The sequence below is a fragment of the Pyrenophora tritici-repentis genome, chromosome 2, assembly GCF_003171515.1.
Source record: "Pyrenophora tritici-repentis strain M4 chromosome 2, whole genome shotgun sequence".
NCBI classification, from domain to species: Eukaryota; Fungi; Ascomycota; class Dothideomycetes; order Pleosporales; family Pleosporaceae; genus Pyrenophora; species Pyrenophora tritici-repentis.
Window position 1 is genome coordinate 3,707,258 of NC_089391.1, and position 15,885 is coordinate 3,723,142.

General features: G+C 50.2%; 9 protein-coding genes across 9 annotated transcripts; 4 read left to right on the top strand and 5 right to left on the bottom strand.

Moving 5' to 3' along the window:
• Positions 1-38: 38 nt before the first annotated feature.
• On the bottom strand, positions 39-1,602 carry PtrM4_068630 (AAA-10 domain containing protein; the record flags this gene model as incomplete). The annotated part of the gene is made up of 2 exons (XM_066105830.1): positions 39-872; positions 925-1,602. 2 exons carry the CDS (start codon positions 1,600-1,602, stop codon positions 39-41), a joined length of 1,512 nt encoding a protein of 503 aa, XP_065964457.1.
• A 413-nt stretch (positions 1,603-2,015) lies between these two features.
• PtrM4_068640 (uncharacterized protein) lies at positions 2,016-3,122 on the top strand (the record flags this gene model as incomplete). Its single annotated transcript, XM_001933539.1, has 1 exon — positions 2,016-3,122. One exon carries the CDS (start codon positions 2,016-2,018, stop codon positions 3,120-3,122), a length of 1,107 nt encoding a protein of 368 aa, XP_001933574.1.
• A 364-nt stretch (positions 3,123-3,486) lies between these two features.
• Positions 3,487-3,951, bottom strand: PtrM4_068650 (PAT1 domain containing protein; the record flags this gene model as incomplete). Its single annotated transcript, XM_001933540.1, has 2 exons — positions 3,487-3,891; positions 3,940-3,951. The coding sequence occupies 2 exons, from the start codon at positions 3,949-3,951 to the stop codon at positions 3,487-3,489; spliced, it is 417 nt and encodes a 138-aa protein (XP_001933575.1).
• Positions 3,952-4,681: 730 nt separating this feature from the next.
• On the top strand, positions 4,682-5,526 carry PtrM4_068660 (DUF2370 multi-domain protein; the record flags this gene model as incomplete). Its single annotated transcript, XM_001933541.2, has 2 exons — positions 4,682-4,873; positions 4,927-5,526. The coding sequence occupies 2 exons, from the start codon at positions 4,682-4,684 to the stop codon at positions 5,524-5,526; spliced, it is 792 nt and encodes a 263-aa protein (XP_001933576.2).
• Positions 5,527-6,076: 550 nt separating this feature from the next.
• Positions 6,077-7,838, bottom strand: PtrM4_068670 (SPX domain-containing protein; the record flags this gene model as incomplete). Its single annotated transcript, XM_001933542.2, has 4 exons — positions 6,077-6,089; positions 6,170-6,193; positions 6,323-6,746; positions 6,848-7,838. 4 exons carry the CDS (start codon positions 7,836-7,838, stop codon positions 6,077-6,079), a joined length of 1,452 nt encoding a protein of 483 aa, XP_001933577.2.
• Positions 7,839-10,221: 2,383 nt separating this feature from the next.
• PtrM4_068680 (uncharacterized protein) lies at positions 10,222-10,425 on the top strand (the record flags this gene model as incomplete). Its single annotated transcript, XM_001933543.2, has 1 exon — positions 10,222-10,425. The coding sequence occupies one exon, from the start codon at positions 10,222-10,224 to the stop codon at positions 10,423-10,425; it is 204 nt and encodes a 67-aa protein (XP_001933578.2).
• Positions 10,426-11,387: 962 nt separating this feature from the next.
• PtrM4_068690 (uncharacterized protein) lies at positions 11,388-11,507 on the top strand (the record flags this gene model as incomplete). The annotated part of the gene is made up of 1 exon (XM_066105831.1): positions 11,388-11,507. The coding sequence occupies one exon, from the start codon at positions 11,388-11,390 to the stop codon at positions 11,505-11,507; it is 120 nt and encodes a 39-aa protein (XP_065964458.1).
• A 1,353-nt stretch (positions 11,508-12,860) lies between these two features.
• Positions 12,861-14,054, bottom strand: PtrM4_068700 (RING-finger-containing ubiquitin ligase; the record flags this gene model as incomplete). Its single annotated transcript, XM_001933545.1, has 1 exon — positions 12,861-14,054. One exon carries the CDS (start codon positions 14,052-14,054, stop codon positions 12,861-12,863), a length of 1,194 nt encoding a protein of 397 aa, XP_001933580.1.
• A 556-nt stretch (positions 14,055-14,610) lies between these two features.
• On the bottom strand, positions 14,611-15,645 carry PtrM4_068710 (uncharacterized protein; the record flags this gene model as incomplete). The annotated part of the gene is made up of 3 exons (XM_001933546.1): positions 14,611-14,959; positions 15,014-15,520; positions 15,575-15,645. 3 exons carry the CDS (start codon positions 15,643-15,645, stop codon positions 14,611-14,613), a joined length of 927 nt encoding a protein of 308 aa, XP_001933581.1.
• Between the last annotated feature and the right edge of the window lie 240 nt (positions 15,646-15,885).

Genomic DNA, 15,885 nt, shown 5'->3' on the forward strand with positions numbered 1-15,885 from the left:
CATGAATGTATGCGCCGCACGCACCGCATTGTATCAGCTTACTCCACATGGCTTCCGTCCGCAAGCTTGCTCTTTCCTCCATCTGCCGTGATCCGACGCCTCGTGAGGAACTTGCAGTAATCCGTATCCATCCTCTTGATCTTGCCCTTCCTCTCATCAATTCCGACTGCTGCTGTCGGACAGAATAACAGACATTCACCCGTCTTTAACCGCACGATCTTCTCGAAGACCCTCTGATGATCCTCTCCTTTCAGTGCTGCAAGATGTTGTTTGAGTATGTCATACCAGGCCTGGCTTGCACAGCGATGTACCATGGTGACATTGCAGAGGTCAAGCAACCGCGTGTTGATGCTGGGTTCTTGTGTAGCGATAACTACCCTCGCGCCCTGGTGCCTCTGCTCACGAATAGACTTCAGAAGTCGTTCGGTGAAGTTTGCCGTGGCAGCATTATCTTCGCCCATGTAGTTGTGCGCCTCGTCCAGTGCTATGATCTTGCCGCAAGTCGTTTGCGAGATGAATATCGCGAGGCAGATGTCGAAGAGAGCGCATACCGACTCTTCGTCCACATGGGGATCGGTGAGGTCAACGATCGTTAGACTGCCGGGGTCGCTCGAGAAGAGATCAACACGGGCCTTGGTTCTGTTTTTGTTGCGCTTGGTCGCGAGGACCGTAGGCTTTCCTTTGATCTTGACAGTCTTGTCCCTGGGCTTGATGTCCACGAAGGCTTCGAGAAGATCCAGACGTTGTTCCAGAGGACCACTCTGCATCTCTGAGAGACCGGCGTTTTGGAGTCCGGCCAAGAAATCCCTGTAATTGAAGTCGTTGACGCCACGTTTGTTTATTGCCATCTCGCGCAAGATTCTCTTCACAACCTAGAGGAGTTCGTTAGTGTTTGTTGACATTCGTAATCATAGATAGACTGACGCTCATGTATAGGGGAGTTTCCCCGCGTTTTCCAATAGCCATCAACAGTTTGATGCGTGCGGTGTTGAGATGAGAGCTATGCAACTCTAGTGCCTCGACCGTGATCTTCGCACCACAACGTTGGGCTATGGCTTCGTAGCGCTCCGTCAACGGACCAATGTGGCTTGCACTGACGAGCACCTTTGTACGAATCTTTCCACAGAGATAAGCTGCTTCGCAAACGTCGCCACCTTGCGCTCGGTCATAGTGAAAGACAATACCTGCCAGTGGTGCTGAATTTCTACCAATGTCGGGATCGTTCATCAGGCAACCCTCAAGTATGCACGATAGGGCGTGCGATTTCCCAGAGCCTTGCGATCCGCATAGAAATGCCGACCATGGAGAATTGGTGTTCAGCAAGACGGGGACTAGATCAGGTTCTTCTTGTTGCTCCTCATGATCTTCATCGATATCCAGGAGTGTAGTCTCCTCGTCTGGATCTTCTGCCATCTCACATCCCATGACGGCATACTGTTCTGGGCCGACGCCATTCTGGTCCATGTAGGTCTTCACCGGCCACCATACGAATGGTGCATTGCGAAGCTCGTCTTGCGCCGCCTTGATGTCCGAGTTGCCTCTGAACTTTGGGTCGGGTTTGAGTAGATCCTGAAAGCGAAAGAGCTCATCGTTTTGAGCCATGTTAGTCAGAATGTGAGTATTTGATTGTACGTACCCGGAGTAGGCTGTCCGAAAGTCAGTCTAGCTCTTTATATATGGGAGCGCCAATGCTTGTTCGATCAAAGTCTCAGATGCGCTTGCTTGGCTATTGGAAATGATTAGACTAGACAAAGATTCTGTAGTCGCCACTGGTAGCATAGTCGGAAACCCAGGCAACAAGAAGCGAGTGGGGTTAGAAACAGGATTGTACGTGGAAAAGTAGAAGTGAAAGTGAATGCGAGTCGAGCAAACGCCCGGGATCAGCCACCCACCAGCCTATCAAAACCTCAACCACCGCCCAAGCCTTCATCTTCACCCGCAAAATCCCGCAACACACCCCTGCACAATAGCCACGCCCTCGCAACAATACCCAAGTGGGTTGGAGGTCACCCACCATGACTATCTATCTAACCGCACCCAGCTTGCCCTACCGGCCCTTCACTCCCTCTCCTTCAACCAGCTACCCCTACTTCGTCCGTCCAGAACCCGTCGACGCACAACAGCAGCCCTTTCAGCCCTTCCACATGGCTCCCCAAACCACCATTCTCAGCGCCGGCGCCTGTGTCATCTTGGGCAAGCTCAAAACACGAAGCGCGTTGCACATCAAGCTCCTCGGCGAAGACGTCGAGCGCCTGCGCGACTTCAATCCAGGTATTGAGAGCCATGATAAGCAGAGCATCCTAGGTGACGTGGGTATCCTACTCCAGCTCCGCAGCCAAACCGCAGAGTCTGCTCTCGCTGTCACCAAAGGACCGGAGGCCAAGCTATCGAAAGTCAAGAACATGGAACTCAAGAAACTGGTTGAAAAGATGAGGGCGAAGAAAAGTCGGTTTGGAAACTACGTCAAGGTCGTCGAGGACAAGTGGCGCGAGCTCGATACCAGAAAGACGGCTACTGGCGAGGAAGGGCTTGTTTACCACAAGGATCTTGGTCTGTTGATGCAGTTTTCTACTGATCAACGCTGTGCTGTTGTGGAGAAGTTGCTGGGCCTGATTCAGGCGGGTGTCATTAGAGATGATGGCTCCGAGGTGCTCATGGGCAGGAAGAGCTTTGAGTTTTACTACCTGAAAGAGGAGAAGGACAAGTGGGTTGTTGTTGCTCAAGAAGATACTGCTGTTGGAGAGAAACAGGTGGAGGCGGTTGGTGATAGAGTTGTTGCTGCCCAGGAAGTTGTGGGTGTTGAAGACAAGAAGTGCAAGACAGAGGACGACGCTACTGGAAGCAAGAAACGCAAGATAGAGGGCGAGCATGTTGAAGACAAGAAGTGCAAGACAGAGGACAACGCTACCGGAAGCAAGAAACCCAAGGCAGAGCTCATGCTGCCGCTGAACCTAGTATACGGGCTTCAGAAGAAAGTCAGCGAGGGTGTTCCTAGGGAGTATGTTCCTTGGCCGAATGAGTGGAAGTGTAAGAGGTGTGGATGGTGGAGCCGGGGACAGTGGTGCACAAGGCTGGTTCGAGGCAGGGCGATCTGCATTGGACAACGTGAGAGGAATAATTGAGAGTATAAGATCTCGAGGACGTTCGCAGAGGTTGCTTGGTACCATTGGGTCACGAGGACATTGGGCCGTACAGGATGGCCATACAGGATATAGAGGAAGATAGTGGAGAGATGGATTGAATACCTTCTCGTTCCGAATGGACATGTCTTGCTCGCTGCAACGTCAGCTGCATACTTACTAGCACCCGTGCACCTCCGTGAAGTATACAGGTACATGTTGACATGTTGGTGTGTCAATGTGTCATACTGTCATAACTTTAGCGCTCACTATAGTGGATTCTGGGAAGATGGGTCATAATTCAAGCTTCGTGCCCCGCTCTTTTACATTTGTTACAGTATAATACAATGTCGTTACTCATCCAATCTCATGACCACCGAATCTTGCTCTTCCACTCATCCACCTTGGCCTCCCACCACGTCTTCTTGGGTGCGCGCTCGATTTCCTCCATCAGCTTTGTGTAGTGCTCTGGTGCAGACTTTGGCTTCAGCACACCAGGTGACAGCGCATACTTTGTGCTGTAGCGGTTTTCGAGTAGCGAATACAAGGCGTTTACTTGGGCCTGCTCGAATTTGGGGTTTTCAGGTGGTGAAGATGCGGCGGGGGTTGTTGCTGCGGGGGCCTGGGGTTTTGCGCCTTCTTCTGGGGTGGGAGTGATGGGTTGTACGCCAAAGGGCTGGCCATGGTGCTCGATTGCGCGGGTGAAGGGTAGATTGGGGCGCAGGGCATCCTTGGGCCACAGGGCGAGGGCGCGCGTATATTGCTTTGCTATCTGAGTCATGTCAGCTTGCTGCATTCACGTGCATGCAACTCTACTCACAGTACCCGCCATGATGGACGTGGTGAAATCGATAGCAAATTATTTTGACGATGGTCGATGCCAAAGTCGATGATGCATCCGTTACCAGGGTCCCGGATTTAGTCTGTGCATTTATTGGAACGTGGCGCAGCACCCGCATCGACTGGCCGAAAAGCGACAAAGTCGGGAGAGTCGCTGGCGCTGTCGACTTGAAACGCCTCCTCCACGCACCTGCCGCCTGATACGCTCCACCACTGCCTTTTGCCGCCGCTGCTTATCGCCCTTCAACGCTCGCTGTCCACCCCCTCAGCTTCCTGACTACTCTCCCTTTGAACGACTCGGTATAATATAATCACAAACAAGACTTTCGCAACATCCGGCTGTCCGCGCAAACATGCCCAGCCAGGGCTACGAGAGGGTATGTTTGCCCTGCTTACCCCCAGCTCGCACTTGGTCCAACACACTATGCGACTGCGCACCCATGGCTTCACTCTAGACACACGACACTGACACGACACTGCAGGTGGCCGCCCAAGATGAAGACGACTCGCAAGTAACGTCCCTTTCCGCCCAGCAGTGGCCGCCGGCCTCGCCACCTCCGTCCTTTCACTCCCGCGCATCCTCACCAAACGGCACATCGCGGCGAGTCTTGGCAGAGGACCCAGCACCCACCGAAGAAGACCGAACACTCGCCGACACTTTTGATTCCGACTCGGACGACGACGACGACGAGCACGATGGGCGCGATGATCGACAGCGCCTAATGCGGGGGAACCCCCAGCCCGAGGACGAGCCGCCTGTGACGCCAGGCATCCAACGACGAGTAACGGAACTTCCAGTATTCAACCCACAGGCACCGAGTAACGGGCGGGTGTACGGTGGTGGAAATGGTGGCGTATGGGCAAATCTGAGCGCAAAGCCAACAAGAGGAGAGGACGCTGAGGAGAAGCCTCCGGTATGTACCACCCAAACATCAAATTACATGCGTCATATACTAACATGCTCCAGACATACGAACAAGCCGCCGCTGACGCAACACCACCCTACTGGGAAACCACCATTCTCGCCCCTGGTACTTTTGGCGACGAAGTCTTTGTCGAAGGACTTCCTGTCGGCTCCCTCTTCAGCTTCCTCTGGAACGCCATGATATCCATGTCTTTCCAACTCGTCGGTTTCCTGCTCACCTACCTCCTCCACACCACCCACGCCGCAAAGAACGGATCGCGCGCTGGTCTCGGCATCACCCTCGTACAATTCGGTTTCGGCTTCCGCACCGCCGTCCTCAGCCCAAACAACGGCAGCAACGACAACCCAGGCCAAGGCTTCGACGGCGGCGTACCCAGCGATCCCAATGCGCACGACTTTGACCCCGATCAGGTGGCTAGTGGAAACACGGGCGGCAGTGACATGACGCCTGCGAATAGCGCCATAACAGGCAGCGATTGGGTCGCATATGGACTTATGATTGTCGGCTGGTTCATCTTGATTAAGAGTGTTTCGGATTTCATCCGCGCGAGGCGGCACGAACAACTCGTGCTACAATCACCCGACCGCGGTCTAGGTGTTGCTGTGATTGCAGAGGGAGAACACCCAGAGCGCAGTGTATAGCGTCTTCTTTTTTCGTGCTCAAATCTGAGAGAGCCTTAGACTGGCATTAATTCTCCTTCTACTGTCTCTCCTCCTATCCCTCTCTCTGCCGCCCTTCTCATAGCGTTTTCTTTTCTTGTTTATTACTTGGTTGCATTTAGGGATGGAGTTTTCTGAATTTGGACACTTGTGGACTGAAACTGAGCGGAATGACTTATAACAACCACCACCACCACGTACCCCGTAGCATATCACTGCACGACATATATTTACTTGGAACAAATCTCACCAAAACACTAGCTATGATTGCATAGTGTTTCTACCCCATCACCGTCATCGTCATCGTCATCACTTCATGCAACGACATATCATCAAATCATGCACTGACCACCAACGTACATGAACCCATGTTCATAAAACGAAACGATTAAGTTGAGTAATCTAAAAGGTTTGGTTTCTATCCCATGTGTTGTATGTACATGAAGCTTGCGCCGGGAAAACGGGGGGGTATCTTAAAACAAAAGCCGCAGAGGGCTACCGTTGGGGGAAAAGAAAGAGAAAATGTGTGTGGTTAGATCATATGCCTAGTTATGCGTGTTAGTTATGCAGGTACAACATGGCGAAGAAAAGAAAAAAAAAGGGGGGGGGGGGGACAAGAACTTACCATAAACTGCCACCGCGGAGAAACCTTTATAGGAGAAAAGTCTTAGCATATAATTCTCATTCCCAGAACAAGTTTCGAAACAGCGATAAAGGAGTTGGGAGTGGTGAAGTGGTGGAGAGGGGGAAGAAAACAAAGTGTTACATGACCACGCACTTTTCAGTCGCATAAACCTCACCATACTGATCCACGCCTGCCATGAGCTCATTGTACCGCTGTTTACTCTTCACCTCATCAGGGAACCACTTTTTCAAAAACGCTGCCTGCTTGGTATCCAGATTTTCCGAGTTCGCACTAAACACAGTCTTCTCCCTGCAAAACGGGCAGTTGTACTGTTTATTGTTCTGCATAACGATCAGGCAGCGGATACAAAACGTGTGGTTGCAGCTGAGTTTGACGGGGCGCCATTGAATTTCCATGCACATGGGGCACGAGTAGTCGTCTATTTGTGGGACGTGGGAGAGGATTTGCGTGTTTACTTGTGCGCAGACTGCTTTTGCGAGATGTTCGGAGAATTCGGGGTATTCGACTTGGCGGGGGAACGTAGATTTTACTCCTAGGGCTGTGCGTTTGTCGAATTCTACAAGATGTGTTTTAGTGGGGATTCTTGTGGACGTTCTAGAAGTTTTGGAAGGATTGGGGGAGGTGGGGCTGCATGTATTTGTCTATTGTCAAACTTACTTTTCAAGATCTTCACCATGGCGTTGTGATTAATCTCTCCGAAACGGAGTCCTTGCAGTATCTCGCGGTTAATGTGCATGAACGAGTTCAAGGCCTGGATGTTGTCCTTTTTCTTCAACTTCTCCACTAACCCCGCCTTTGCGATTTTGTTGGAGAAACCAGCAAGTCTGGCCATTGCCTTTTCCGAATCATGCGACTTGTGGTCGAGTTCCGTCGTGCCAAAAAAGATGCCCTCTTCGACGTATATCTGGAAGATTTGTCGCCAGGCTTTGAGCATCTTCCTATTGGCCCGCCGATCAGGATCCGTTAGCTTGGATACCTGCTTCCCCAGTGCTTCAATCTGGACGTTCATCCGCTTCTGCTCCCGCTCTTGCAGCTTCTCTAGCCCTGACACCTCGCTAGTGAGCCGGGTGAAGAACTCCGTGTCAGAGGTGATGGGTACTAGTACTGTCCGGTACCCAGGGCGACTCCGCGTGGGGCTGTGTCCTTTTCGAGTAGAGTCTTGTCGGGTCGGAAATGGAGGACTGATGGTACCAGTGCCAGAATCCGGAGATTTCAACGGCGGACTGGATTCATCAAACATGTGCATGTCAGACATGCCAGTCTCGACGGCGAGCATCTGTAGCTTGCGCTTGGTTTCATCGTCTAGCTTAGCGCTTAGCACTTCTCCGCTAGTTTCGTTCACGTAAAAGACCAGCTTTGGGTGGAAAGCCTTGGGCGACGGCGATGCATCGTTCTTGGAACTCTCAGGGTCCAGGATGTATTCAAAAGGACGTTCCTGGTCATCGTCTTGTTGAGTAGATGCGTTGTAGTCCTCGACGTGCTTCAGAAGCTTGGACAAAGTAGTGGGATCAAGGCCCACCTGCCGCAGTTCGTCGGTAAGTCGTTTTATGCACTTCTTAAGCTGCGAGTAGGAAATGGCGGAGTCGACCCATTCGGGCGGGAAACCCTCATCGCGCAGGGTTTGCTTGAATAGATGGCCGAACTTCATGGTTTAGACTTCGGGACAGGGCAGGCGTGAAGCTTGTTCGTGACTTGGGGCCAGCCGATCAGGAGGCGAGGAGGACGCACGTGGCGTGGCGAGTGGTTGACAGATTTAGCGGAGAATTTAGCGGAGAACCTTCCACCTTGGTTCGGACCTGGTTCCGTGGGTCAGGCTAACAGATGGTTTCCAGTGATCACCGTTTGCACCTGCGCAAGTATGACGAGCGTTGGAATAAGTAATACTATCGCGGTTCGTGGGGTGGTGGGATTTTGGGGGCGTAGGTACAAGAGTGACATGCGGTGTAAGGATAGAGGGGGATTGTGTGTGCTCAGCACACCGGCGCTTTACTCCGAGGCTCAGGGAACGAGACTGTGAACAAAGCCGCTAAATCGAAAACCCCAGAAAATCAATCGATGGATGTTTTTTTTCTACGCGAGCTCAAAGACCGGGGAACTGGCGCCTTTAAGTAAAAGCTCAAAAAACACTTCTATAGCAGGTGCCCTTGTCTAGATTCTGTGTACCGCAAATAGCGCTGTTTCCTGTCAATGTCTTCTCAGACTTTTCGCATGCCTGTTCCGCGACCAATGAGCTTCTAGCGCACAGTCACATCCGAGTCGCCGCATGACGCAACAGTGCCTTCACCACTCATCCAGGTACCAAACAAACTACGCGGCCGCCTAGAGTTTCGTTGAGTCCATGGTGATGGTCTGGGTGGAATCCATAGTTGGGTAGGCTGTGGGAGGATTTATACAGGCGCTCAAATCAATCTACATGCGCTTTACACTCGTTTTCGCGTACCCCTCATATTACACTGCAACACCAAATCCCTGCAAAATATCTAGTCGCTGAAAGCTTGTCCCAACTCACTCCTAACTGTTCCAAAGTCAGGATTCAACATGGGTGCATCGCAGTCGACAGGAGATGCGCAGGCGTCTGCAGATACTGGGGAAGTAAAGACGAGTTACTACCTTCTGCTGGGCGTAGAGAGGGATGCTACACAAGACGAGTGCGTTACTAAGCCTTTATACTTTGAACTACCCCAGACCTAATATCCCGCAGACTTAAGAAAGCATATCGCAAGAAAGCGTTAGAACTACACCCCGACCGAAACTATGGTGACGTCGAACGTGCTACCGCCCTATTCGCCGAAGTCCGGAACGCGTACGAAGTACTGTCAGACGAACAAGAGCGCGCATGGTATGATGCGCACGAGGGAACCATACTACGGGGCGGTACCGGGGAGGAAGTCGGCGAGGATACATGGCAGGGCGATATACGCATGACTACCTCAGATGAGCTGGCGCGGATGATGGGCAAGTTTAGAGGGAATGTCGATTTCACAGACTCACCCAACGGCTTTTTCGGCTTTGTGCGCGAGACCTTCGAGCAACTTGCCAAGGAGGAAGCATACGCGGCAGCCTACGAGGACATCGAGGCGCCAGAGTATCCAACCTTTGGTCACAAGGATGATACATACGAGGGCGTCGTGCGCGACTTTTATACCGCATGGAACGGTTTCGCTACAGTAAAGAACTTTGCATGGCTGGACCGGTATCAACTAAGCCGCGCCGACTATCGCGAAGAGCGCAAGGCCATGGCCAAGTTGAATCAGAAGTTACGGGACGAGGGTAGGAAGGACTTCAACGAAGCCGTCAGAGCATTGGTAGCATTTGTACGCAAGCGAGACCCGCGATATACTCCACAAACGGAAGAGCAAAAGGCAAAGGCACAAAAAGAGGCTAGGAAGGCCCAGGCGGCGCGAGCGAGAGCTGCACAAATTGCAAAGTTGGACCAAGAAGCGCAGGAATTGCCAGAATGGGCTACGGCACGACCAGCTGACGAGCTTGAGGAGGAAACTGAAGAGGAGGTCGAGGAAGACCTCTATGAATGTGTAGCATGTAACAAGACGTTCAAGAGCGAGCGACAATATGACGCGCATGAGAAGAGCAAAAAGCACCAGAAGGCAATCCAGGCCTTGAAATGGAAAATGCAAAAAGACAACGCAAAGCTGGACTTGGACAAGGATGCTATCAGAAGCGGTACTATAACACCAGCCAAAGATGAGCCTGTAGAAGATGAGGAGTTTTCCGATGAAGCCGCGGATGATGCCATCCAAGACATTACAAAGGAAACAGAGCAACTCAACGTAGACGACGACAGTATAGACGAAGAAAATGGAGAGCGCCCAGAAAAGAGTATACCTAGCAAGACCGACGCAGTGTCACCCGCCACCCCCAACATAAAATCAGAAGAAGACGACGATGACGATGACGACGATGAGTACGTCTCACGTTCCGAAATCGAAGCTCGACTCGCCGACTTCAGCACCAACGCCTCATGCATCGATCCCATCGACCCCGAAACCCCCACCAGCCCTCCAGAACCCAAAATGGGAAAAGCTGCACAGAAACGAGCAAAACGAGCAGCCAAACAAGCAGAAGTCTCAGAAGCAGAGTCAAATCTATCTTGTGCTGGTTGCAGTGCTGCGTTTCCGTCCAAGAACCAGCTTTACCAGCATTTGAAGAAGAATCCGAAACATGCGGCGCTGAAGCCGGTGACGGAAGGGGGCAAGAAAGGAAAGAAGAAGAAATGAGACACCAAAGGGGGATTTTCTTTTCTACTATGGTTTGGTTTGAGCATAGCTTTGGCGTTTCCATTCAAAGAGGAGTGTGTATTGGTAGAGATACCCTGGTCCGGCATACTACGCTGCGTATGAGAGTTGTTGTACACAGGCTGGTTTGCATAGCTTTTGCGATGCGTAGGTAGAAGAAGATCAAAAAAGGAAGTTGTACAAGTTACTGCGAGTGGGACGTTTGAAGATAATGTCGGGTTCTGGCGGTCGTAGCTGCCGTCGCGAGTGAACGCTGCTGACCGGGTAGGTTAGTGTGGTGGCTTCCTTCCTATCCGTATTTTTCTGCGAGCAAAGCTATCATCACTGTTATGATCACGACGTATCTTTTTTGTTGAGAGGGAGAGAAAAAAAATCAAAAACATACAACAGCGGGGATTCGCCAGTGGTCACCCACCTGACTACTAATCCGCCGATACACTGGTTAACTAGGGCTGAGCGGACGGGAAGCCGTGTTTTCAGTGTTCTATGGTCGTATGTGAAAGTTTGACGAGGATACGCAATTATAAAGTCTGTGCTAGTCAGCAACATTAGTAGTTATGGTACAACATTTACACCAACTCTATTTGTTGTGACATTTGAACACAATCTTGACCCGGCGATACGACCATAAGACAGTGGGTCTTAAAGAAAGCTCGTATATTAAACATTCTTAACTTTAATAGCACGAGCAGGCTGGTTCCTACGACAAGTCCCACACGTCGGGCATGCAGTCAGGTGGCTCTTCCTATCCAGCTCCCTTACCAAATCCGCGAGCTTAACACCATGTTCGTCCAGAAGATCGACGCCCATCTCTTATAGTTTCATAACAGGTTTCCTAAACCTCTTCCCAATCTGGAATCTCCCTTCATTCGCATATCTCATGACAGGTTCCCAAAGCCAGGGTCTCCCAGCTCTGTATTCCCGAATGATGCGGAAACTACGCAATGCTCGTACTGGGGGCATTCGCTGCACTGCCCATTTCAGTTCCCGGAATACTCTTACTGCTGACGAAAAGTTCGGTCTATCCCAATGGTCAGACATACGATTGGTGCCGCGAAAAATAATCTCAGTGACTGAAACTGGAATATTATCAAAGCTAAACGAGGTCCTGAGTGGAGTAGATATTCCGACGACGGATAGGCTTGAAATCTGAGAGAGCGTGGTTGTCATAAAAGTCAGGTACTTTGTGGAAGTGTGGGTCGTTATGTAATCGGCAGTGAATCCAAAGTGTGTAAGTTCAAGACCGTGCTTGAGCAGCAAAGCCGATATACTGGTGTTATCACGATGAGTCGAGGTAGCATTTCCCATGAATATCATCTTATCGAGCATGGGCAGGCTGCATGCTGTCAACCAGACCTGTAATATGACATCTGCAAAGTTTACAGAAACCATGAGCACACGTAGACTTGGCAGAGCTACGCCTTTGTCAAGGCTGGATTTTTGCAAAGCCAATTCGCGATCTATCGGTTGTAACGAGTTACCATATGAGTCCATAGTGCGGATATGTATTTCAAGCTCCTCCAGAGCTGGAAAATTTTCCAAAAGCGGTAAAGATCCCCAGCAGCTAAGACGGACACATAGTTTGGTAAGTGATGGACCATGGTAGCGTGCAATAGTTGCGATGTCTGTTTTTCTGAGTTGAATGAGAAAGAAAAGCTCGCACAACGCAGTCGTACGGGCCAAGCGCGACCGAGTCGTTACGTAGCTGTTCCAATATATGCTTGTCAGACGAAATGAAAACCGGAAAGTCGTCGACCCAAAACGTGTGAATCCATGAAGCTTTCGGGGAGTCGGTGATGCTTTCTTCATCGAAAAGATGAGAGATTTCACGGCCAAAGCTTTTTTCCAATGTATCCAAGGATCCCAGCAGCCTATGACGAAGTGCCGATAGACGAGTGGCTTAATCATGTCCTGTTGAGTGTAAGACAACAAATTCAACAGCTCAGAATTGTTACCCCTACCCTCCATGACCGGCAGACATATTGCAGCCTCTGTAGAGTCCGTGTTGATTCTCTTCTGTAAGTCGAAGACTGATCGAATAGGTGTTTGTCGTGAGTTGCCAAGTGCTCGAAGACGGAAAGCCATAGCTCCGGAAGTAGGCCAGGGGGCTTATCATAAGCTCCCTGAAGTGTTTCGACAGAGCCGTCCATGTTGAAACGTAGAGTTGAGGAAGAGTGGAAAATCAATGACGAGGGCGGGAACAGTACATATATGTAGCCTCCGCGGCTGCAACGTCTACAGGCTAATGCAGATCGGGTTAGATGTTTAGGTTCCAATGTCACACCAAATCCCCCTTGAGTTCACTCTGCGATGGCTGCCTAGAGTTACAGACCGCTATGATAGTTACATTTGAATGATAACGTGTTCCGACAGTGTCGTCAATCAACTATCTCCCCTTGCCCTCTACTCCGGACTGTTCACGCCCCTAGCTCCCTGAACGCCACGTCCGTCTCCTCTAACCGCCAGATCAAGCCACTCCCTACGTCATTCCACATCAACAGGAACATATAGTTGACTTGATTTGTAGCCAACCTCCTGTTCAGCTGCCTGATCAACTTGTCCTTCCAATCCTCGTCACTAAACTCAACATGATTGGCTTTATCGTGCTCATCGCTACCGCTATACACATCAAAGTATACCTCACTTGCCTGTGCTGCGAGGTCAACAGCTCGCATGATGTGCGTCTGCAACCTGGTACGATCTTCTAGCATCTCTGCCGTCGCGTTTGAGATTGTCGGGCGGCGTGGGCGGCGAGTGCAGATGTGTGCGCGACAATGTGGGCAGAGAGTACTATTATTAGAGGTACTGTTGAGCCAGGCATCCATACAAGGTTTTCCGATGATGTGATCGCAGACATTTAGGCGAAATGCGGTATGCTTGGTGCCATCGTATTGAGCGAGGCAGATGCAGCAGAGCACTGAATGATCTCTTTCTTGCGAAACTTCCTCTTTCCCTCGAAGACGCATCCGGTGTGATGGGACGACTTGACCGAAATCGTTGATGTCGTGGTCTGAACCAACATTCTCCATTTCGGTGTCATGCATTATTTCTTGGTTCAACATATCCAGTTGTGTAAGGGTCGTCAGCATCTGCAGTTTGAATAGGATTGCCAAATCATTGAACTCTTGCTCAACGTTTGGGTCTTCTTTCATCAGGTCGATTGGCTCTTCTTTGAGGACATCTAGCAAGACCGAATTTCGGAGGCTCCTAATCCGATATTTGACTCCAGTCAATGTGCTCATGTTCGTCATCCCGCTTTTAGCCTCATCCACGCGCTTTCGGCATCGTAGAGTTGCGCGGTAGAAGTTATCATGGTCCCGGATAAACGTAGCGAGGTTTTCGGGAAGGTGAAAGAGAGTTATAAACTCTACATTTCGTAGTTGTTCTGCGTATGTCATGTCGTTACGATCAAGTTTGTCCAGAGCTTTCATAGTGCGTTCGGCATATACTCCATCGCGCTCATATTGGTGCTCAGAAATCTTCTGCTCGAAGACAGTACGAAGGCGATCGACTATGCCCACAGGGATATGTATTTTCTGCATATTGGTATCGATTGATGCGGACTTGTATGGCTCTTCGGACGGATTGCTGGGTTGAAATAGGATTGACATGATGACTGCAATGCTTCGTGTCGAGCTAAGTGACCATGTTGGAGTAGATCCGAGGAGGTCAAGTAAAGGCAGCCTACGTAAAAGTGGCATAATTTTTGATGCGCAGCGGTGATCCGACCAACTATGACCGGTATAAGGTGACAGAAGGAGAGTTGTCATTGAAAATTACCCAGAATAAATACTTTAAGTAACTAAGGGTTCTGAATGTGACCGCGCAAACACAAAAAGGTGTCCCATGGTACAGGGTACAGGGTACGAGTAAGGGTTCTCCTCGACCTCGAATTTGCAGCGTCGATGTAATTTTCTAAAGTCTTTTAAATGTGGTAGTTTTGTGTGCATCGGGTCGACTGTACCGTGGTACCAGAGTCGCTACCCTATTTTGAGCAGGACACTGGACGAAAGCAACAGCAGAAATTATTCAAGCACATACTGATCTGATTGAAGACTCTAGTTTGGCGGCTCGGCTTTGTACGGGCCAAATCTGCCAGTGTACAACTTTTGCCGATAAGCAATACGGGACGTATTCGCCTCTACGGTACCTCTGACAATATCATGGCTACGCAAAGCTACCCAAGAGTGAATCTACATCCACCTTCTTGTTAGCGCGAAGCTTCTTTTTCTTTCCATCTCCATCCCTTCTCTCATCCTGGTATGTGTTGCTCAGAGGGCGCTTGCTTACTTGACCAGGCATATGTTCAGGCTCCCGAAAGAACCATTTAATACTACTCGATAAAGTAGGCCCGTTCATGGCATCATAGATCATGGCTAGTGACCTGTAGGCATTTTTTTCGTGTGGCTCTTTTGAGAGAGTGAGGGAGAGATCGTATAGTTGTCGCGTCTTGATGGCGTCTCCAATCTCGCGGTCATCCCAGATAGCCGAAGGGCTACTTTTCACGCACAGGATGCTAGAGAGATCTATGTCAACAGAGCACCGGATGTCTCGATATCTTGCTGCTTACTCTTGCGGAGACTTGGTAGACCAATCCATCCAACCCTCTATGGTGTCAGGGCCCCTATTGTGATCATATATACCAACGAGGTTGAGAGCTTTAAAAGAAGCGATGTGCTTGAGCAAAGAGTCTCTCTGGATCCCACGGGGGCTATAGAAAAAAAGTACGCGTAGCTTCTGGAAAGCACCACTTTCATGTACAATGCGTCCCCAGTCACGAATTGGATCGACGTAAGTACCAGCTACTCTCTCAACCCTTAGTGCGAGAACAGCAAGTGAATTGATCTTGGTGAGGGCTGCCAGGTCTTCGATTATCAGATCATGGCACCGGATTGAAAGAAAAGTCAACATGCTGACATCGAGCCTGGATAAGCGATCCACTATAGAGGGAAGCTGTCGGGACGCAAATGACATAGAATGAACATCCACTTCGTGGAAACGAAACGTAGCATGTTGTTTAATGTCGTTGGGATATACGCCGTGAAAGAGGCTCCATGTTTTAAAAGTGAGGGTATCACTGTATTCGTCAGTCAAGCATCAAGTGGAGTTTCTGATACAATCTTCTACTTACTTGGATGTCACATGATCGTAAAGCCGACGAGCATACGTCCATGTAAGCCATTGGAGTGCCTCTGGCTCCATGTCGTCTATATTCCATATACAAGCACGCAGTACCATTGACTGAAGAGTGGGGCATCTTTGGCCTTTATTCCGAAATTCCGCAGGATTTATTCTTTTACCTCGACATTGGCTCGCCCATGTCTTTCTCATTGTTCGAACACTGTCAGACGTCGTCTCTCTGTAGACTAGACCAGAGGAAGGATCAAAGCTCGACATGCTTGCATCTAGGCTTGAGACTGAAAGAATAATCCGGTACCAGAT